This window comes from Melanotaenia boesemani, chromosome 15 (genome assembly GCF_017639745.1).
Source record: "Melanotaenia boesemani isolate fMelBoe1 chromosome 15, fMelBoe1.pri, whole genome shotgun sequence".
NCBI lineage: Eukaryota > Metazoa > Chordata > Actinopteri > Atheriniformes > Melanotaeniidae > Melanotaenia > Melanotaenia boesemani.
The window spans coordinates 7,607,580-7,631,115 of NC_055696.1; the positions used below are offsets into that span (position 1 = coordinate 7,607,580).

Below are 23,536 nucleotides of genomic sequence, written 5' to 3' on the forward strand. Positions count from 1 at the left end.
TGTTTGTCCTCCATAGCTGTCTGATGTTTATAATTACTAGGAGAATAAACAACAAATCTGTACGGGTAGCTATTAAAATGTGTGTGCAGAGATGATCATTCACCTTTATCATTTACCTAAACTGAACTGCTAACTTTATATTTTCCTTTAATATCTATATTTTGCTTAAAAAGTAAGAACATTTGTGTTTGGAAAATTATGATTTTACTAACACAGGAGAATATTGTAGCAGCATATGGGTACAATTTTGGGGGAAATGCTACCCACGTGTTTATTTGTTTTGCTCATTGTGCTGAAGCATGATCCTTACAAGTTGTACATTGGTGGCTAATAAGGCTGTCCAGTATGATATGACCCCAGTTGGTGTTATTAAAGTGTACAAATAATTGAACAAACACAAAATTCCTTACATTTCTGCTACGTTTATTTAACAGTGAAGTCAAAGTCTTTATTTTTGTAGCACGTTTAAAAACAGATGTTGACAAAGTGCTTCACAAAATAAAAACAAGCATAAAAAGCAGTCAATAAAACATCATAAAAGCAATATTACAATCTGCTAGTAAAATAAAATTTGCTCAGCTTATTCTGGGCAGAAGCCAAGATGTACTGAGATAAAAGATATCAGTTGCTAAAGCAGACAAAGCAAAACACCACTTACAAGAAACAGGACAAAAGACAGATATTACATTTCAAAAACCTCTTCTGCAATCCATTTAAAAGGAAACTCAATCATAGGCCAGATTTCAAAACTCATATTTATTAAAGAATTTCCTTGCAGAATTTGTACTACTGTACTTTATTGCAACATGACTTAATACACAGTAACACACACACACACACACACACACACACACACACACACACACACACACACACACACACACACACACACACACACACACACACACACACACACACACACACACAAACACACACACAAAACCCATAGTAAAAGAAGAGGATAGGGGAAGTTAAGATGTTTTTTCTGACTAGTCCTTTTCCTCATTGCTGGTTCCACACAAGCAGCCAAAGAGGCCGTTGATCATCTGACTGGCACAGAGCAGTCCCTGCAGGCAGCTGGTCACCATCAGAGCGAGGAACAACCCCATATTGAACTGCACCACGTTCGTTGGCTCTTCACAGAGAGCCCACGTCTTATAATCGTTCAGGTAGCTATCGTGGCTGTGTGAAAGAACATGCTTAGAAATAACCAAACTTCATGATGTATAAAAGCACCTATAGAATGTTACTTCAAAGTGTCACCTGTCTTTAAAAGGAGTTTTCCATGTCCCAGATTTATCTTTGCAGAGGGGCCCATTGAATAAGCCGAGCAGTGCCACGATGAAGCTGTACACTGCTCCAGCCGCACCCACTGCAGCAAAACCAATCGAAAAGAACATCTGCCAAAGTTAAATGAGAGCCACGGGTCATAAATCTTTTATTGGAGTATAAAACAAAAAGTATTTCTACATAATGATTTTGTTATTGATGAATTTAAGAAAGGACAGACTTGTTTAAACTTCAGTTTTTCTACAACATATCACAAGATTTAGCTCAAATATTTTGCCAGTATTGAATGCAATTCCAGCTTCTATTCAGGCCAAAAAGAAGAATCTTACTACAGTAAATGCACACAGAAAATACCATATAACATTATGAATAATAGTTCTCCTAATGAACTTGTATTGATTGGATTCAGGCATTGCAAACCCACTTCTCCAGCCTAAATTTATCAGAATGCTTATTCCATTAAAATACATTGCATGTTAAGTATCTACTCAATTTAAACTCAGTTCAGTAAATCCTTTGCACAGTCCTTAAACCTGAAAACAAGACAGAATGTGCAGTACTGTGGTAAACTGGGGTTTTGTGTTCTCTATATCAAAATGACCAACATGCTATGCAACGATGATACAGCATCACACAGCACATTTATTTCCCCTCTTTTTCTTTTTATTTATTTATTTATTTATTTTTTGTCTACCGGACACTTAATTTTTTTTCTTTTTTACTCTTGCTTTCTGAACTTGGAAGCAAATTTATGTTTCCTCACCCCCAAACGACCTCTACAGCAGCCTTGCTCTCCAATCAAGTGAATGTAAAGTGCTGGAATCAGCACCTGTGGTGGCACATATCAATTTACAATGAAATGCAGCATCAGCATGAAACATGAGCAAAACCATCCACGAATAAAGGTAACATATTCATCAACTCAGAAACTTTACAGTCTGTATTTGAGGATATTCTTTTGAAACAGCTTCTAAATTTTTTTTAGGAAAAAATGTGTTTCATTTTATGGGAATCTGAGTCCTAAAAGTAGATCCATAGAGATCAGTAATAATTTTTAACTCTATCCAAGACTGTGCTAAATCTTCCATAAAGTTTACAGATATTTCAGAGTCCGTACATTTTATACCAACCAAGGATACAACTCACCAACAAACCCCCTCCGATGAATCCCCCCATGTAGTTCACTTCCGTAGTAAGGTATCCTTTTTTGGCATATTTGATGTCCCAGTCAGGGAAGAACAACAAAATATTGCAGATGATGGATAGAAGTACTAATGGGTACAGAGCGATGGCAATGCATAGGGTACATTTTCCAGTGCACATGTTGTTAGAGTGAAAACTGACCAACTGCTGTAAGAACGTCTGTCTGCAAAGTTTTTACCTCAGATACTTCCCCTTTTCACAGAAAAGACATCCCAACTGAACATGTAGAAAAATGAGAACGGTATTTTTTAATAACAACTCAATATTTGCATAGATTTCAATCATTTTTGTTAACTTGTCTTCATTTTATTATATGTATTTGTCTAAATCTTTATTTCAAAACACATGAATCTATGACTCTGCAGGAAAATCAAATAGGATACTTCAATCACTCATTAGGTCTTTATGTAAAATTGATTCCACAATCTGGAGATAAAACTTAATCAGAATTGCACAAGGGCTCTTCCTGGTCGTGTCAATTACTCTTTTCCTGACTACTGCTTCAATTTTAACTAACCATGCTCACATTGGTAATCTTCTCTCCAGCCATAAGAGATCCACATCAACTGAATTCTCCATAACTCATAATTCTCCTGTTCACATAGATGCCGTTGGAGTCCCATGAGGTGTTCCAGATGAATATAAATTAGTGGACCAGGTTGCAGCTGGTTTTAAATCCATTTTCTTGTTCATTACTGTAAATAAGAATGAGGATAGAATAATGTCCAAAGGTTGACCATCCTTACTAGAGATGCTTTTTCTGGTCTTTCCCAGCAATTGCATGCTACTTCACAGATGTCTTATCAAAGGATGACCCTGTTTTTCATGCTTTGGCTGGTCTGCAGTTTCTTTCTAAAGAGCTCAAAGAACAGTCAGATCTGGAAACTTCTTTTAATGACATGATGACAGTGTGTGTGTGATTCTGTGGTGTAAAATTCACATAAAGTAGTATTGACCTCTTTGTGAGAGGTCAAAAGAGGGAATTGCAAATAAATGTATTGGGATACTCATCAAGGAATTACTTAAGTGTGCTACTTATTTTAACTTATATTCTAACTCTGTTAATCATATTAAATATCTCTTATCTTTAAGCTCATATACTCACTAACAGTGTGCTAGTGTGCTTAAGCATCAATGAGACTCTTCATATTGGGTGAGTGAGAAGAACATGTTAATTATGTCTGGTGGTAAAACAACATGTGGAATGTTACACTTAAAGGAAATGTCAAAGTTAACCGGAGTCCAGAGGAAATCTGCTGGTCTGTGTATTGTCTTCTACTTCCTGTTTTTTAGGACACAAGCAGATGGGGGTCACAAGGAAGGCTGTAGAGATCTGCGTGTGGTCAACCTGTGACTGCAGCCGACCAGACTTCTGCAACTGCAGCATTAGTGAGCAAAACTGTGTATAACAAGACCTATATAAAGGATTCCAGAATCAGTTAGAGGGAGTTCTGACTGTAACAGCAGCAGACTCCGTATTGTATTAGTCCAGGGGACAGATAATACGAATCCAGAATTCTGTATTTGCACATTTCTCATATCAATTGTAATTAATAAATTAGTTAACTGAGAGAAGTAGTCTGTTATATTTTGATCCATCAAAGAACACGCAGGAGAAGACCCTAAAGAGAAAGGTATAAAGAAAATATGTGGAACAGTACCTGATTAATTAGGAAAGTGGGAAATTAGTACCTGCCTATTTTAATACTGTGGGAAGAAGTACCTGTTCTTGATTACTTGTGTATTTTTAAGGTTTTCTCCAACATATGATAGACTGTAGGTAGTGGAATTTTCAAATTCTTTGCCATTTTATGTTCAGGAACATTTGTCTACAATTGTTCAAATAAATAAAACATTTAGATGCAGTTTGTTGCAGATTGGTGAACCTCTGTCCATCTTTATATCTGTGAGGCTCTGCCTCTCTGAAGTGCTCCTTTAATACCCTGTAATGTTATTGACCTATTGCCAATTAACTTAATTAGTTGTAAAATTCCAGTTGTTTTTTTTATTCACTTAGATTAATTTCCCAGCTTTTTGTTGCCCCACAACTTTTAAAATTTTTTATTTTGTTATCAAATTCAAAATAATTACACCAACAAGTAATAGGTTATTTGACCAATATGCTTTTATGTTTGAAAAACACGACAAACAAACTCTGTAAAGGTATGATTTCCAGCTAGAGTTCTGACTCGTAAGTTACACGTACTGGGATCTTTGTGACCCCCGCTGTGACTATCGGGGAACCTTTGGACCACTCCCCCTGCTACTGCGGTCATCTCTGGCTCCAGCTGACCCACAATGGCCACGTCTCCAGTCAAAGACTTCCTAGTTGGCTATTTAATGCCAGAAAAATGCTATGAGGAGATTTTTGTCAACTTTCACGTGCACGGTAAGATTCGTAGTTGTGACATTTCGCATCCAAGCTGGTGAAATGCGCCAGAAGATCTTTCTAGATGTGCAGCACGTAGTAGTGTTTAGGTGTTTTTCTCTCAACTGAAAGCTCACATGGCGAGCTGAAAGTGTGAAAAGTTGGGCCATCGCGCTCTTACTTGCATTTCCAAAGTTGTGCTTTTGTCGGCTTGTTTTAAAAAACTCTGTCTGTGATGTTACAGTGCCCTGCCTAAAGTTTGTACTGAACAAAATAGTTGGATTATGGATCATACTGGACACATTCCTCGGTAAGGACTTTAAATCTGCCTGATTTAATCAGAACGTAACAGCATGGTCGATCCTCTTCACCAGTGATGGGAGAGAAAATGAAACTTCATATTATTTCATTGATGTCTCCTCATGTTTTTCTCAGTATAATGAGATTGTGATTAGATCATAATGCACAATCAAATCAGCTAATTACAATCACTCAGTGTATCAGTATGGATAACAAAGAGCATCAGGCATGGTGATAAATCCACTGGATTATCATTTTGTCTGTTTGCATGAGTAAGTGTTCAAGGGAAATGATAGTAAACCATGTCACAATAAAATGCAAAATCATGTTCTGTTACAACACTTAATTAAAATGTACAAAAGTGTTGCCATGCATTTTGACTTTTATAGTAACTTACTGTGTCTTTTTAATAACTACAGAGTCAGTCATTTTGTTTTCTAATATTCTCCCTTGACACTGACTACATCTCTGTTGTTTCTCTGCAGCACAGCTGCCTCAGCTGCTGAAGATACTGTGGAGAGGAGATGCAGAGGGCCTCAGTGTGACATCTGGCCTTCTTCAGCTTTATGCTTTCTCATGTCCTGTTGTCTTTGCCAAAGCCAACAACTTCCCATTTTTGTAAGTAATCAACAACTATGTTGAAACTCGTATGTCAACGACGATACTTTTTTACATTCTCATATGCATACCTGACTTGTTTACTGTGGGAAGGAACTGTTTGCATAAGCCTTGTAGTGGTCATTCATTCTGTAAATATATGAAATATCAACCCTGCATTCCTTATCACAGGCCTTACCTACAGAGACATTAGGTTTATTTACTGGCATGCTCTACAGAGGAAAAAGGCTTTCTGCTTTTCATCTAACAGACTTTATTTATATCCATGTCATTCACGTGTATTTTGCTGGAATTTCCCCACAGTGCATGGGCTGAGAGGCTCGTCACATTGGCTCAGACATCAGCAATCATCTTCCTCATCTTGTATTATCGTAGCGAGACCCTTAAAGGTTAGCATCCACAAATTTCCAAACACTCCGAATGTTTAACCTTTGTGGATGAGTACAAAAAATCCTATAATGTATTTTTAATTTTCAACAAATCCAAGTAAAACTTGTTTTGACTTGTATTTGAGGCTTTCTGTTTATCAATTAATAAAAAGAATGTAGAAATAATCATAAGCAATTTTGTCTAAGGAGGCTTAACAATTTCCAAAAATGGCTTTCTTAGCAAAGGCTACTCAATTGTTGTATGTAGTGTATTTTTTTAAGAACTAGATTGATATGTATTTGACGTTCTGTAGAGTTTACCACTGAGTAGCGGCAAGAGCACCAAATGTAATGGACACATTTTCAGCAAGACTGTTCAGTACAAAGGCAGGGAAAACTTACTTTAATATAACAAAAAATAGTGATTTATAAATATGATTTGTATGTGAACACTACTCATAAAAAGTTAAGGATATTCAACTTCCGGGTGATATTTATAAAATGTTGCTGCTACACTGATATTATATCGTTATCATAGGACATTTAAGTAGAATCATACAAATACAACAATTGTGGTGTGTATACCACAACATAAAATGTCCACATCTCAATAACTTGTCATGTGTAAGTTGTCGTCTTGGTTTGAAGATGTCAAAATGTTAACACTATGATGAAAAGGACTGTTTAAATACAAGCTGTCATTAAACCAAAACATTTATTGGTGGATAACACAAAATAAGTGTCTGAACCATGAATCGACTAAATGTTCTGGCCAGTTCCTGTTTGACTGCTAGTCTGTGGTTTCTTGCAGCACCACCTTGTGGTGTTTTAGTGTTTTAGTTTAGTAACTCACATTTCTAATTAACCATCTGTACTAAAGTAATTAGAGACTCATTTTTCAAGTGTTTGTCACTGAGGATCCAAGTTTCTGATTGACTGTAAATCTAATATGACCTTATTCCGGGTTTATGTGCCAGGATTGCTCCTCCTATCAGGTTTTGGTGGTGGAATGTTCCTCCTGGCCTCCTACGCAGCTGCTGCGGTCATCTCAGTGATGCACACTTCCAGTTGGGTAGCTTTAATAGCAAGCAAGGTAGCAGCTTAGTATTTAAACCTTGTGTTTGAATTTCTGGTCAATTCAATGATTAATGCAACTTGTCAAGTAAATATATGAGGGTACACTGATTTGCTTATTTTGTTGCTTTCAGGCTGTCCAGGCAGCAACTAACTACCGCAATAGTCACACAGGTCAGCTGTCCACGCTGTCAACGTTACTGACATGGACAGGATCTCTGGGTGTTGCCATTGTTTCTGTACAGGTATGCAGTCAAGGACTACATACAAACATCGCTGCATGTTTACAATGATTCTTTTTCCTTTGCTTTTATGAACTGAGACCTTGTGAAACTTTCTTGCAGGAAACTGGAGGCTCTCTTACTAGTGTGCCACACATACTGTCTGCATGTCTCAGCTTTGTCCTGCTGGTCCAGGTCCTCAGCTACACAAGCAGCACTGCTGTTGCTGCAAAGAAGCAAGATTAATAGTGGAAGACAGGGAACATTGTGTTTCTGTACAAGCACTAGGCTTGTCAAGTACATCATCAAAGTACTAACATGTCTGAATGCTGCTCCATTATATTTTTAACTAAACCATGTACTGTATTTGTAAATGAGAACTTTTTTCGTGCTGCTTTGCAACTTGTATGTCTGCAGTTAGTTTACCACTATTGTAAAGAAATAAAAATCTAGTGATTCAAGTAAAACTTGTTTTTCTTAATTAAACACATTTCCTTTGCATCTGCAAGTGACTGCCAGTTCCTTAGTACATTCAATCTCCTGGTCACTGCATCACTGTTTATCCGGATGTTTCTAATGTATGCCCCAAAAAAATTTTCAGAACTGACTGCAATTAAAGGGTCATTGTATAGAACTTGGCCACAAGCTCTTGGATCAATTTGATTTGAATCAGGTGTGTTGGAGCAAGCAAACAACAAATATCAGCAGGATAGTAGTCCTCAAGGACATGATTTTGACACCCCAGATAAGGGTAACTAACCATCAACAGCAGAGGCAGCCTTAGGTGTTCCCTGGCGCCCTCTTGTGCTGCAGAGACTAAACATGTAGTTGATCTGCACTTCTGTAAATCTGTGATCTGTTTTAGAGAATGTAGAGATAGAGAAAGTTTCTTATTTGATAAAAAAAATAAATGGTTTGCATAGGTAAAACAATAAGCATGGACAAAGACTAGCGTCCTCTTTAAGCTGAATCTAAAACAAACCAATCACAGATCAGAGCATGAGTGCAGTCAGAACTGCACTGAGATACTGATGTAAAGCACTTTCTTGTCTTTAATAAAGTCCACACAATACCATATAATACAAATAGTTATTTACCTTTTAATGTTAGTGGCTCCAACAAGCAGTGAAACAAAACTTTACAAGAACTGCACTTGCATTTTAAAAACAATAAAGCCCTAAAGCCATAACAAGAGGCTATAATGCAGCTTAGCAATAGCAGACAAATTTTAATCAGAAAGGTTGTGGGTGAAGGAATGTCCTGCTAATGATGCAATAAGCGTTTGAGTTGCTTAAGAATTACTGCAATCACCCTGCAGACTTGAAGGCTGACTTTTCCATTGAGGGTTTCTTTTTTTATCCTGTGGTAAATGGACTGTACTTTTATAGTGCTTTTCTAGTCTTTCTGACCACTCAAAGCACTTTTATAAGCTGCATTTAAGTATTTGTGCACACAGTCATATAGCACTTCTTAGGAGTTATCTACGCAGTGCTACCTGCACACACATTTGCACACCATTGAGCACATCAGAGGCAACGTGGGGTTCAGTGTCCTGCCCACGGACACTTTGACATGTAATCTGGGGAAGCCGAGATTGATCCACCAACCTTTCAAACTGGCAGATGACCATTCCTGTTGAGCATCAGCAGCCCCAATTTATGAGCCTCCAGTCTTGGCATCTTTTATTAAACCACTTTTCAACTGTTTTAGTATAACAATCTGGTGTTCTTCAGTCAACTAAGACTGAGCTCTAAAAATGATTTACCCAAGATGACTGAGCATGACTGTGCCTTTTGAGCTTGGGAACTCCATAGCTTTTGATGCTTGAGGGCATTTCAACATGAGGGACATTAACGGACTCTGACATGAACTGAACAGTTGAGTGAAAGCCTCACAAGAAACTCTGGGTTCTGAGTAAACCAAATATGGAAACATGTCATGAGATGGGAACATTTTTTTTATCACTTAAATTTTTATTGCAATTTCACAGGTAAATGAAAAATACAGTACAATAAACTAGGAAGAAAAAAAAAATAGTAAAGGAAAAAAAAAAAAAACAATAACGGTAATTAATTGTCTGGAGGCGTTTTACTTTAGTTTTTAGTCCGCTCTTACAGTCTAGGATTTGATCAGTTGGTGTCATGTTTCATATAGAGGTTCCATTTTTCCCAGTTCTTTTCAAATATATTCTCTTTGAGTCTCAACAGGTATGTCATTTTTTCCATGGCACAGATTTCCTGGACAACCTCCAACCACTGCTCCTGTTTTGGAGTGTTCACGTTGAGCCAGTGTCTTGTAACCACTTTCTTACTTGCTGCGAGTAATATTTTAGTCAGGTACAGATCTTCATTTATTACAGCCTTCTCAATATTCCCAAGATACATCACTGAGCAAGTATTTGGAATCTTGTATCCCAAGATGTTTTCAACAACTGAGTTGACTTTTTGCCAGTACATTTTCATTTTTGTGCAGTTCCAAAAGATGTGAGTATGATCTGCCTCTACACTTCCACATAGTCTCCAACAGCCTTGTTGTGTACCGAGTTGTCTAGACTTTATCTTTGATGTAATAAAATTACGAGTTAGATTTTTCCAACAAAACTCCCTCTATAATAATGAGTATGTTGATGTGGATTGTGTCTCACACATATGATACCATTCCTCCTCTTGTATTTGGAACATTTTACAGTCATGGTGTGACCTGTTGATGTTTGTAAATTGACTACTGGGTCTAGAACCTGTTTATTATTTATTTACATGTTTAGAGACAAATGCATAAAACATTGCTTCATAAAATCATACGAAGTGAATGCCATGCATACAGGCTTCTAGCCAAGGCTAATTATGAGCTAATTATGAGTGTAGCCTGGACGGCTGCGAATCTTCGTGTCTTGAAATTAGATTCAAGCTACATTAATTTGCAGGAGCTCTACTGATGAGCCATTATCCTCCTTGGTAACGCCTGGTGTGCTGTGAAATAAAACTGAAATGAACTTTTAGTGTTCGGTACTAAACTAAGCTGTTGCCACAGACTGCAAGGATTATTATCTCTACGCTTTGATGAAGTACTTTGATCCACAATGAAAATATATGACATTTCTATCTGCATCAGATGCATTTTTGGTGCTGATGGTGACATGACTAACAAATATATGACATTTAGTAGATATATCTGCCACAAATCTGTTGTTTTAATGTGCAAATGTTAGTGTCAGCATAGTCTCACAGCAACATATTTTCTTAACCTTGATAGTTTTGTATTATATGTTACCTACAGTTATAAATTATAATTGTAAGAAATGTAGGTAAAATATGTCAACCAAAATGACACAACTATGTGAAGTGACTTACTTGCCATTCTCCATTAGTTGGTGTGGAAATTAATCAATTGGCCTATTTTGATGCAGGATGATTCCTGAGATTCTAGTAAAGGAAGAAACTTAAGGAGGAGATTAAGTTTAAAATCGACACTCGTAAACTGTAAACACCTTCGATTCAGATACGCATTTCTGGGGTTAGTTGAGTATAATATGATAAAAAAAAATTCCATAGAATACCAGATAAGAAACAACAAGAAATCTGTCAATAAAAAGTCTGATATTTTATTTGCTCATTCTGTCCATTGCACAAAAATATTCAATGGCCATTACAGGAAGTGCATTTAGTAACACATTCATGGAATGCTTCTGCATGTAACATTCACTAACACTCCTGAGGTGGTTTTTTATCTGCAAATCAGCTCATTTATTTGCAACCAAAATGTAATTTGTACATCAATGCAACAGTAGCACCACTCCTTCCCAAATTTTTTAAATGAAATAATAATCCAAAAATGCAACATTTCAGTTTGTGATTAGCAACAACAACAACAACAAAAAAAAAACTTAATGTGGCATTAGCATGGCACGATGCAGCACTGTAACAAGCAGGTGGAACTGTTGACTTTTAATGGTAGACAGTTTGGCATAATGTTTGTTTGATAAAAGTCCTTTTAACTTACTTCAAAGACAGCCTCTCATCATTTCATAATGTGGTCTGTCGCAGGCCGATCTGCCTCAAAACTGTTCCATCAGTGTATGAAATATACAGCAAAACTCCTACTGCTACTATAGTGACCTCATCTAATTGTGGTAACTTTACCAAAGTTTAAAAAAACTATGCTGACGTACATAAAGCCTTAATTTCACTACTACCTATCTGGCTCTACTTGACTCGATTCAACTTGACTCAGTTTATTGTTTTCCATTACAATTGAGTGGCACCTCAATATGGGTTGGGTTGTTATAGCAAGGTGGCCTGAAAGTCCAGTGATGTCGTTTGTATGCAGGGTTTGCCCTCATGACTCATCCAGTGAAGCCACTCCCAGGCCAATCAATGGCACGCAATCTGTACATGTCACAGTTTGGGCTCAACTCAGGTAGCTTGGAACCCCAGACAAGTAGGTACTAAAAAAGTACATGGTTACTACCTAATAGAAAACTACAAACTAAGTTAAGTTGAGACAAGTAGTGGAAAAGGGTCATAAGAGACCACTATGAGGAACAATTTACAGCGTTTAGAGCACAAGTGAGAATTATTACACGAAAGAGGCAAAACTACTTTGAAATAGGGTTGTCACGATACCAGAAATTCAGTAGTCGATACCAATACCAGTGAAGTTACACAATACTCGATACCTAATTCGATACCACGGCAAAAAAATAAAAAGACTAATTTATTCAAGATATCCAGCATCTTTATTAAAATATTAATCTGTTTACATTGTAGAAACTTGAACAGATAAATAATAATAAAATATATACCTTGGTGTTTTCCCTTCAAGTATTTACACAAAGATTGTGTTTTTTTTTACTAAAGAACAAACAAATAAAAAAGAAATAAGAATAATAATTAAAAAAATATTTCTATAATGGCATGCCCTCAAGTATTTAACAGAAATGTCAAATTAAAATGTGCCTCGGTAAGGCTCCGTTGTGGTCCGCTAGCAAAAACTTCGTAAAGTTCTGCTCACCTTGAATTCTTTGTATAGATCCGGGTGCCTGTCTTTAAGGTGCTTTGCTAGATTGGACGTGTTTCCTCCTTTCGTATTGAATCCCTTTCCACATCTTCGGCAAATTGGGTTTTGGGGATTTATTATGTCCCCTTTGTCGTTTGGCCTGAAGCCAAAGTACTTCCATATGTGGCTCCTGGTTCCCTTTTTTTCAACGAGCTGAGGCGGAGCAGCCGCTCCCGCTGCACTCGATGTAGCCATCTCCACCCAACTGTTTAGCTAGCAGCGGGCGGATGTAAACATCTCTTACGTCCGTTTCCTTCGGTACCATCGGTACTACCGGTACCATGAAAATACAAGTACCGACAGTACGACAGCAGTGCTGGTACCGACTTGGTACCGAAGTACCGAGTACCGTGACAACCCTACTTTGAAAGTAGAAAAATGACCAGCCTTTCTGGAGATATATGCTGCCTATAAGAACAAAACTTCAGCTCTATAATATAAACTCACTAAACTTGAGAATCATTAGTCTAATTTCTCTTGTAATGGAAATCAAGCAAACGTGTTCTTGGAGTTACAGCACGTGTATCACAATTTTCATGGCAAACACAGGATGTTCAGTAAAAACCAATAATGACCCATTACATTTTTGACACTTGAAGAAACTACATGTCATGAAGAAAGCACCAAATCTGGCTGATGGGTCAGAGAGCAGATCTTTATAACGTTCAAAGCCCAAAGGAAAATGCTTAAGTCCATTTCATGGTAATCTACAGAAACTGTTGAGCTAAAGGGCACACACTCCACAGTGAATGGTGGCAAAGTCTTTGTGATGAAACTAAATGGTTGGAGTCAGTGAAAAACAGTGTCCAACCTGAATAACAAGCTTCTGCTGCCAATAGGAACTACACAAAATACTATTTCTTAAAGATTAGCACACTGAAACATGACCAATAATGGATGGATTGTGGTGATAGATAAACCATTAAAAGTCATGTTATTACAGCTACAGTAACTTTTACAGGCTTATAACTTAGTTATTGCTGATTTAATTATCTTAAAATAGATTACTAATAAATAAAATATATACATATCTAGTTCTACAATTAGATTAATGCAAAATTGCGTAAAATGCATATGGCACATCATTAAGTAAGAAGCTTTTTATATCACATCATTTTGGTAAATTCTTCAAAGGAAGTCTTAAGATGCACTGTAATAAAGTTCAGGATCAGGATAATCTCTTTACTCTGTGCTACTGTGAATGAATATCAGTGTGGTAGTGGAAGCAGGTTAAAACAAAAGTTGTAAACATTTGAAGTTTGATACTGTAAAAGAAGTAATTAATTAAATCTAAACAGAGATTTAATACAAGCTGAACAAAATAAATGCAGTAGTAAAACTTGCCACTATTCTCTCTGATTTTCTGCTACACAATAAGCCATTTCATTATTTGTGAATGAATACATGAAAATACACCAAGTGCCTATTTATCTTGTACTGATTGGGAATATTACTGTGTACTTTTAATGCACTGCAATGCAAATGAGCTTGAATGCTTGAAACAGTAAAAAATACCCTAAAATGTACATGTCAGTAGCATGTTCACTGGTTAGGATGGTGGCAAGGACATTTATTTATAAATACTGTACTACACAAATACTGTGCAGAAAATGAGAGAAGGGTGGAGCCCCTTATGGCAACATGCCATCAGTAAGTCATATTTCATTACCATTTTCCATACTCTGATAGAAGTAGCCACTTGCATAATGGGTCCTTATAGTTTGCAACACATCACCCTTGGGGTGAAAATATAAAGCAAATTTGATTTGCTTTCACGTCCCTCTTTGGGAGTTTTACTTGATCTGCTACAGCCTCGGTTTCAAATATTTGTCCTAAGCCCGGATTTTATTTCTCCTGCTGTGTACTGGAGGAGAAGTTTTACATGGATTCATTCCTACTACAAAAAAAATGCTCTTTATGAAAGAAGTCTTTGGCCAAGTTAATTTCTCTTCAGTTTTTCAGAGAAAATTTCTTGTAAATATTTAATGACGTATATTTAGATATTTAGTAACTTTCGTTTAAAATAAAGGTAAACACATTTTGACTTTCCAAACTAGGCTTATGCACAAGTGCAGCATTAAAGATCTGCTCTCTCTTCTGACCTCATTTTCTGGTGTTTGGACTTTTAATCCTGCTATACCTCACCACCTCTGCTCATCTCATGATGTCAGGTTCACCTCATTCTCAATAATTTCCTCCACATTTATCACTAGTTTGGCCCAATCATCTTCTTACTGGCTCCTTTTTCAACCAACCAGTCATCTCATCTCCACCTCATCCTGAAGTCTAAGGAGCCCCATCAGAAGTTTTTTCACATTTTATCATCATGTCCCATCTACCAGCCTGGATGCTTTCTCCATAAGGTACAAAAGGCAGATTCCTTTATGTGTTTTGGAATGACATAATTAAGGAATTTAAGTGCTATAAAAGATTTGTGATGATTGATGCATTTACCCCAGATGACATCCCACATACTGTATGATTATACTGGTGTCTACTTGCCACCATTATAAATCTAAGTGCCTTAATTTTATCTGGTAGATCGATTATTGAGCCTCTCAGTACAGCATTGCCATTTCTGTCTTTGCTTTCGATCCATTTAACATTTAACTTGCTTTCTTAATGGAGTGTAAAACATTACCTTTGCTCTAAGAAAAGACAGTAATTCCTGTTTTTTTCTTTCATCTCATAATCGTAAACTCTCTAAATAAGGATTCGTGTAACCTCTGCACTCAGAACTTAATGAGTTACCCATTTTCAAATTTCATTGTCCCAAGTGTTACCTGAACTTCTGGTACAATTTGCGTAGTTCATCCCAGAAGAACAAAGATAGAATGGTGTGTGGGCCGAGTCGGAAATAAGAGGCTCCCAAGCCTTTGTAGAGTCCCGTCAAACCCTCTTTCTTAAGTGTCTTGGAAAAGCAGTCAGTGAATCCTTTATAGAGCTCCCCCTAAAAGACAAGAAAATAACAAGCTTTTTCACTGCTTCAGATAGATTAAATGCATGTATGAGCCCTCCTCTGTGGGCTCAAACGTTAGCGCAATAACTGAAAATAATAAAAAAGTACCCCTATTGAGAGATCCTGTTGTTTTATGCCACACATTTATGTCTCTATGTGAATCCAAGCACATACATTACTCACAAAGCAAAACAACCTCCAGCAATTTAGGGTTGTCTTATGTGGGTTATTTCACCATCCTGATCTTTGTTCTCCTCCATCCTTCTGCCCTGGCCTTGGAAATCATTCAAAGACAACACTTTTGAAGGATTTTGCATTGTTAAAGTGAAGAGGAGAGGAGGCTTGCTGGAGAAACTGCAGGTGAGGACAGATCAGTTTATCCTTTGCAGAAGTTTTTTTTGGCTTTTGTGATATCTAAGGGGCATTGCTTGTTAATCCTATATTGTACTGAATTAATAATAAGTATCTATTTCGTCACAAACATTTAATGCTCAGAAATAAGAAAATAAAGTGGTGTGCTTATTTCATCCTTCTAGTGCATTCTCCTTTGCAATTTAGGAAATGGGATAGGGGTTTTTTTCTGACCAAAGGGCTCATCCACCACATAAGTTTATGACTTAATATTTTTATAGCTTGGTAACATGGCCATAATATTTAAAAGAAAAGCTCATGACCTAGACAGCTAATTGTACAGGTATTTTGTATTTTGACCTCATTGCTTTCACAGTTTTCATAAGTACAAATGGAATAAAATTTTAAGGAGCTGGAGTTAGTTTTGATAGGTCACCAGCACAGAATGACTTATACAAACCAAGTTTCTGTTTGACTGGTTAGCATTGGCTCTGCTCTACAAGCTGTGCTTCATTAATTTTGTGCTTGCTAGAAATTAAACACATGCTATTTACATGTGTTGTCTTTCCAAAACACCAATATGTTTGTCTATTATGCAACTAACTTCCTTCATGTGAAGAATTTAGGGAACATCAGCTAAATGTTCTTCATATATGGAATGTAGTGTATAAATTCTAGCTAGAGAACATAAGTAGGGTTACTCTTCCTGAACGGGGACTATGTTAATAGCATATAACTAAGGTGCATATTCAGTCTTGAAAAGCGCAACTTCAACACTGCCTACTCACTTTTCCCATATGATCAACAGGCTGGTTGTAGAGTCGTGTGCTAACCACGTCGAAAGGCGTCATAGCCAGCACCACCACCACGCTGCTGATCATACCAGCAGTCAGGGCCACCAACCAGCTGTGCTCTGGAAACACCTTTGGGAAGAAGAAAATAACGAAGTTGTTAGGAAACAACCAAAGAAAGGAAAAGAGATTGTGTAATTAAAGAGCATGGCAGCCAGGGTCTCACAATGGCAGTAGTGAGCGGAAAAAGGTTGTAGCACGCAGTGACAATAGCTGTAAAACCACCATTAAGGTACCACCATGTCTGGAATCACATCTAATTTTAACAGAACCCTCACATGCAGCAAAACAGAGTCATGGATCTATTTTTAGTGCCAGTGTTTCACACATGCTACTGTATTTACATTTCAACTCATTGTGTATTCTTGCTAAGTTAAAACACCCATAGCAACGCAGCAACTATCATAATCTGTGAATGTCTTTAACTTGCAAGTGGTGCATTCTATTGTGCAACAGGTAACATCAAATTAACATGGCTGTTCATGTAAAACATTAAGCTGTGCTTCATTTGAGTTTTACATGAGGCAGTGTTGACTGAGATTTTGAGAGGAGGTGTTAGTCCCGACTCCACCCACGCTCACCCACTGAGCGTTTACATCAACCTACAAGTATTCTAGGAAATGAAGGACAAGGAAACTATTCATGAATGTTTAGAATCTTTTCTGAGCATTATTAATGCTCTTTCAAGCAAATAGAGCAGTTTTAAACAATCATATTGCTTCTGGGGTATGAAATTGTTTTTAAAACTAGAGTTAGAACAGAAATGTTCCTCCAGTAAACTAACGCAGTAGTTGTGTAAGCTGCATGTTTTTAGCTGGGGGGCCAGTGAAAGGTGTAGATTTCCAGAGGAGTGCAATACAGAGTGCTTTGTCAGACCCACAATGACTTGTTTTCATCATCTGTGCACAGCTGATGAACACGAATGACCTCAAGTTTGTATTTCTGTGAATAATTATTCATCTCATGATTAGTGGGTCTGCTATTTATTTTCCCTGAATAGACAATTTAAGCTAATTATAAGTTGTGAGCGCCAAAATCCAAAGATTTTCAGCTTACTACTATGTATACAGAGAAATAACGGAATATCACAACAGCTCTATCAAGCCAAATGATTTTCCAGTATTCAGCTAGACATTTTCTAACCTGTAGGTCAATGACAAGCTCCTTAGAGGACGAGAAGGTGGAAAGCTGAGCAGCTGATCCCACGCTGACCCTCGGTACAGCAGCGCTAGAGCCCCTCCACAGTCCTAGAATGCCATACTCTCTGTAGATGGCGCTCAGAGCATGGAACATCCCCTGTCAGGAGGAGGGCCACATTAAGAATCTACATATGTCTCTCACATTAAAATTTTCATTTTGAGTTACCTCATGTTTGTACTGATGCCCAACAGCAATAGAGGAAGCAGCCTGACTCTGCAGATGAGTTTTCACCTATTACCGGAGACAGTTTGGGTTATTATTCACAAGTCACATATCACCATGGCTTACTGCTACAACTTTAGAAACAGTGTAAAGAAAGTTAAACCGAGCTTGCTCAGGTGAAACCAAACCCTGTTGCTGACCAAGTATATTGGGCTGCCCATGACGGCTCCCACCACTCCAGCCACAGCCCCTGCTACCGTGGTTTTGGCCGCGCTGACCCTGCCATTGGTGTGGATGTAACCAGAGGACTCGATGATGGCGTAAGAGCCCAGCCTGACTCCATTCATAAAAAACTGATAAAACAGCCCGGGGACCAGTCCTTTCTGCAAGCCGGCCAGTCCATCCACTTTTCCGATAGTGTAAAAAGCATGGAAAACGTTGCGATAGTAAACCTGATAAGTGCCCCGGTTCTTGAGCTCTCCTTGCAGTTGCATTCGCGTTTTGACGACCTCCAGTGGATTTGTGAACAGACACGCTCCACAAGCCGCCATTCCACTCAAAACAAAATCCATCGCGACTGTCCGTCCGGAGAGAGGACAGATGCGGAGCTCAGACCTGCTGACAGTCCATCCTGTCCTTCATACTCATAGATTTCTTATCAGGAGAGATTCCCCGCCTACAAGCCGTACACCCGCACACACCACAGCTACTGTATCTCTATCAGGTGTTGTGCTATAAAGTGATCGTCTGCCAGAAACTGGTTAAACAGCCGCGGGAGCGCGCGCAGCCTGTTAATGCCCTTTCGCTAGTTTCTTTTGGTCTCTCCGGTCTGCAGCTGTTCCTCACGACACAAAACCGATGTAACACGCAAATACACTTGACATTATGTTTTTGCCACATGTTAGTGCTTTAATTATTTAATTACAAGTACAGAAGAAGAAATGTTCTGAAATTAGAAACGATATTCAGGCAGATTTCACTGTTCTGGCTAGTTTGCCTTATGCTTGCTTGGGTTTAGGATGTGAAGTCCAAGTAATATGATTAGTGTTAATTTGCTATAGGCTACATATTTTAATGGATGTTCATCACTTTCAAATATTTAAAAAAATATAACTGTATGTTTATTGTCAAATGTTAAATCTAACTTAAATGACATAATAATAATAATAATAATAATAATAATAATAATAATAATAATAATAATAATAATAACAACAACAACAACAACAACAACAACAACAAAAACAACAACAACAATAATAATAATAATAATAATAATAATAAAATTTATTTTCTGGCGCCTTTCACGTCACCCAAGGACACCTTACAGATAATAAAGGCATACAATAACAATATCAGACAACATTAAAACAAAGCATCAGCCTTACAGCTGAATACATCTTTTGATGCTACATGCTTCAGTCATGTCTGCATGACTGTCGCTTTCTGCCAGGAGATGTCTTCAGGTAGTGTTAAACTTTTACTGGACGTTTCGATCCTAAACCACAACGTCATCCAGTTGGAAGGTCCGGCAGTGATCGCCAGTCACTGCACATCTTCTCCTGGCCCCCAGCGCAACCCAGGAATATGTGCAATTTCCACAGCCAGTATTGAAAAGCAGAGCACAATGGTGCACAGGATCTAGTTAGATACTGATCTAGATACTGACTAGGACCATTAAAAAATAACTGATCACCATAATCTAAAAAAGGTTTAAAACAAAGTAGCTGATGTCAAGTATTCTCTTGTTTTGAAAGAGAAATTGGATTTCTTGTTAAATAAAAAAGAAATCCAACCTTACTTCACAGCGATGAACATCAACTGAAATGAGACTTTGATTAGCAAATTAACACATGAATCATATTATTTGGACTTTACATTTTAAACATAACTAAGCATAAGCCAAACACGTACAGTCAGAACAGCAGCAACATGCCTGAATATAGTTTCTGATAACATATCTTCGTTTGCAATTCTAATTAGCTTTCTCGGGTAATAAGGACACAATAAGGACATAATGTCACGTGCATTTGCCTAGAGGAACACCAGAGCGGAGACATCGAGAGAAACTGAGCAACACTACTTAAACAGGTTGCACGCGCTCCCGCGGCCGTTTAATCAGTTTCTAGCAGACGATCCCTTTATGTCACAACACCTGGCCGCGCACAGACATGGCTGCTTCACGAGCCTACTGTAGATTCCGACAACAAATAGCAAGCAAGAATCGTGTATAGATGTCAAGACTGATAAAGCATATTTTTCCCCACAAAAATTTAATATTTTAGCATAATCTAGCATAAAAGTTTCGTACCTGAATTTATTTGATAAAGTTATATTACTCGTCTGTCACTCTCATTAGTCGATAACAGACTGTTGAGAGAATTCTCAAATAATCTCACGAAGAGCGGGCGCATGTCTTTTAAATTTTTTTATTAAATGTAAACAAAATCCTTTAACGAACAGAATTATCGACATGTTAAGTTTTGTAACCTCTACGTTTGGGGCATGCACTCTCTCCGTACCGGAAATACCTCATTGCAGAGAATAGAGCCTACGTCACTACGCTCTCTTCATTCTTAGCCTAGCCTACGAAAACCGGTTTTTGGTAGAGGCAAGGTCATGTAAATTGTGGTATCACTAAAGAAAACTGAGGTGGTGAGACATGGTTTGGATTAGTGGGACTATATTTTAACAATGCTTTATCCAGGGAGGTATGAAATGATTGCATCAGATAAGTATTGATTTACAAGCTCAAAATATGTATGAGTCTAATTGGAGCTCATATGCATGTATTTTATTTGTACAAACGCCTACTGACCACCTAAACGCACATAAACTGCCCAGATTTGATATATTTTCTACCTTAGTTTGTAAAAACAGGGTTTCCCCTGATACACTATCAAAACCTAATACTAAGCTAATCTTGACCCCTTAACCCATCCCAGACTAATCCAGATTAATCTATTGCAGAGTAAAATGAAACAGAAGAAGAGAAAGACTATGAAAAAAAGAAAAGCAAGGAAGATCGCAAGTGGCATTAGGAAAGGATGAAGGGAGTGATGCCAAATCACAGAGATGTTGGAAGAAGAGAACGCTTAAAAGTTATGCTTCTTGGTTTAAAATATGCAAAAATAAACTCCACAAAAGAAAGCATGAGGAATTGTAATGATCTTGTAAACTCTGTTATGGGACCAAGGACTGCATGCCAAAATATCAATTAAATTGTGATAGAAATTAGCTTCACTTGCCTAAATCAGTGATTAGTTTTGCTGTTCAAATCATCCAAATGTTAGAGTAATAAATGTTTTGGGTCAGTCTGCACTATAGGATGTGTCATACATTTTTTTTAAATCACTTAGTTTTGTTCTTGAATAAATAACATCTGTAGTGTTAGATGACCGTAAAAAACAGTCTCAAAGTTTAATGTCATGAAGACTTAAAGAAGGAAAAAAATTCAAAACCTGTCCCACTCACCCTTAGTAAAACACGTATTTATTACTGATGTTATTTCTGACTTAAGAATGTGTCTCTTGAGTGTTTCAGTTGGTTCCAATTAAGGTAATATAAAATTTAGAGAATAATACTCTATTAAATTTCTATTTATTTATTTAAGTTTTTTTAAGTAAGAGTATTCCTTATATAGATATACCCAAATAATAAATCTAAAGCCAGATTGTTTAATTTAAAATACAAATGAGAGTAGTAATAACTAGTTAAAACTATACTTTCACAGACATAATGCTAACAAGACAATAAGTTTGGGCATGAGATTTGAATGAAGAATGTGCACTGCCTTTGAAAAAGTACGTTGTTGTCTGATATTCTATTCAGTTCAATATATTTTGCTTGTGGGGCTAAAGTCACTTAAAATTTCCTTTATCTACATTTAGAATTTGCTAAATAGATTTCTAAACTAAAAAAAGGAGAAAAAAACCGGTTGATCATCAAAGCATGCATGAGAGAAATCATGTTTCATAGTTTTATGTGCATATGGCAAAATATAACTGAGAGGAGGTTTGTTCAGCAATTATGGATCAACATGTCCTGCAAAATGAAGTTCAAATGTCTCATTAATTCTTTGTTTAGTCATTAAAATGTGTAAATACAATAAAGCAACAATAATGGTAATAGTAATTTACATGCACTTTAATTAAACCCTAACACGTCCAATCAAAGTGCATGGGGGCAGAAAGGATCAAATACAATTTTATTTATTTAGACTGTTTCCTAGTAGTTATTGAAGCTAAATGGTAAAGTGTTTGAGAATTACTGGCCTCTAGTGTTCGTATTGGGCACAGAAATTACTTAAATGTCAAGAACAGATGTGAATGGACAGTGGTGGCCAGTGGCCAAAATTCTTCCAACATAAACATGTTTTCATCTGCAAGTAGATCCAGTGGCCTCAGGTGTAACGATGACTAACTACAGTTAACTACTTTAGAATTATGAACAAGAGTACTGTCTCCTTCTCTGGGCCTTTTAAGGCGATTCTTGTTTCAAACGGTGTTCTGGCATCTATCAAACAAAGTAAGTACTGCAGTTTAAAAGCTCAGAAGGTTCCCACTCACACATAGAGTTGTTTGTCCATTCAAAGACACCATAGTAAAAATAGTGGCACAAACATGGCAGCTGACATGTGTGTGGACCCCCAGCAAGTTGATATAAATGGTTCATTTGAAGACAATAAAATCATAACAATTATTTTAGTAAATTGATTAGTTACCAATAGAAACACAGCTATTGATCTTTATTATTGTTATACACTGCACCTTCAGGAAGCTTTGAATATTTCAGATTTGCATTAAATTTCAAGGACTAGTGAACTTAAACTGACACACATTCTGTATTATTTTTATCTAAACTGTCCTAAAGTAGTGAGGTTACCAGGGCAGACCAGTCAATCTCAATTAGAGATGATCATCTGAGGTAGAACAGCAACTTCCACTAACATTTTTAATCACCTCTTTAATTAGCCGAAGAGCTCTTACACACATACCCTAACAACTCCATAATGTGTCCACATGGAATGATTTTTACTTTTTTGAGTTATTTAAATAGAAAATAATAAATAGGTGGTTAAAATGATAGTAAAAAACACAAACATATGTCATTGTTGAAGTTAAAAAGAAAAAAATAATAGGAATAATTTATAATTAATTTTCATGTCTCTTCAGATTGTTGGTGACTCTCTTCCTGTGATCTCACTTTTGATTTCACAGATGAACATGAAGTGGTTGCATACACATCGGTACTTTGTAAGCTCCATGTCTGGGTTGGTGGGTTTTTTTTCATCGTCACTGAGCTGGATTAGACTTGAAAGCAAAGTCTGTTTTACCTCAACCCCTCGCAAATAGGATTTGTGCTTACAGTCTTTTGAACATCCTGAACCTCGTGCAAACAGATAACAGACAAAATAAACATGAAATGGGACTCCATTTAAAGTTTTTGCTTTGTTTAAACCTCTCTTCACCTTCCGACCTTCCCAGTTCCATAGTGGAACTACAGCAATTACACAA

General features: G+C 37.1%; 3 protein-coding genes across 4 annotated transcripts; 1 reads left to right on the forward strand and 2 right to left on the reverse strand.

Annotated features, from left to right (window-relative positions):
* Positions 1–244: 244 nt before the first annotated feature.
* Positions 245–2,649, reverse strand: LOC121653871 (transmembrane 4 L6 family member 1-like). Of its 2 annotated transcripts, XM_042007609.1 has the most exons (4): positions 2,437–2,649; positions 2,054–2,119; positions 1,264–1,400; positions 245–1,182 (listed from the first exon to the last, which is right to left on the reverse strand). In XM_042007609.1, the coding sequence occupies exons 1-4, from the start codon at positions 2,611–2,613 to the stop codon at positions 990–992; spliced, it is 573 nt and encodes a 190-aa protein (XP_041863543.1). In that variant the 5' UTR covers positions 2,614–2,649; the 3' UTR covers positions 245–989. The 2 variants fall into 2 exon arrangements, with proteins under 2 accessions (XP_041863543.1, XP_041863544.1); XM_042007610.1 differs by lacking the exon at positions 2,054–2,119.
* A 2,094-nt stretch (positions 2,650–4,743) lies between these two features.
* LOC121653799 (mannose-P-dolichol utilization defect 1 protein-like) lies at positions 4,744–7,899 on the forward strand. Its single transcript, XM_042007458.1, has 7 exons — positions 4,744–4,882; positions 5,106–5,171; positions 5,647–5,779; positions 6,083–6,168; positions 7,125–7,240; positions 7,356–7,466; positions 7,566–7,899. Exons 1-7 carry the CDS (start codon positions 4,792–4,794, stop codon positions 7,686–7,688), a joined length of 726 nt encoding a protein of 241 aa, XP_041863392.1. The 5' UTR covers positions 4,744–4,791; the 3' UTR covers positions 7,689–7,899.
* Positions 7,900–10,532: 2,633 nt separating this feature from the next.
* slc25a35 (solute carrier family 25 member 35) lies at positions 10,533–18,731 on the reverse strand. Its single transcript, XM_042009065.1, has 6 exons — positions 18,221–18,731; positions 18,024–18,089; positions 17,802–17,954; positions 16,596–16,730; positions 15,281–15,447; positions 10,533–10,880 (listed from the first exon to the last, which is right to left on the reverse strand). Exons 1-6 carry the CDS (start codon positions 18,590–18,592, stop codon positions 10,865–10,867), a joined length of 909 nt encoding a protein of 302 aa, XP_041864999.1. The 5' UTR covers positions 18,593–18,731; the 3' UTR covers positions 10,533–10,864.
* Positions 18,732–23,536: the final 4,805 nt, after the last annotated feature.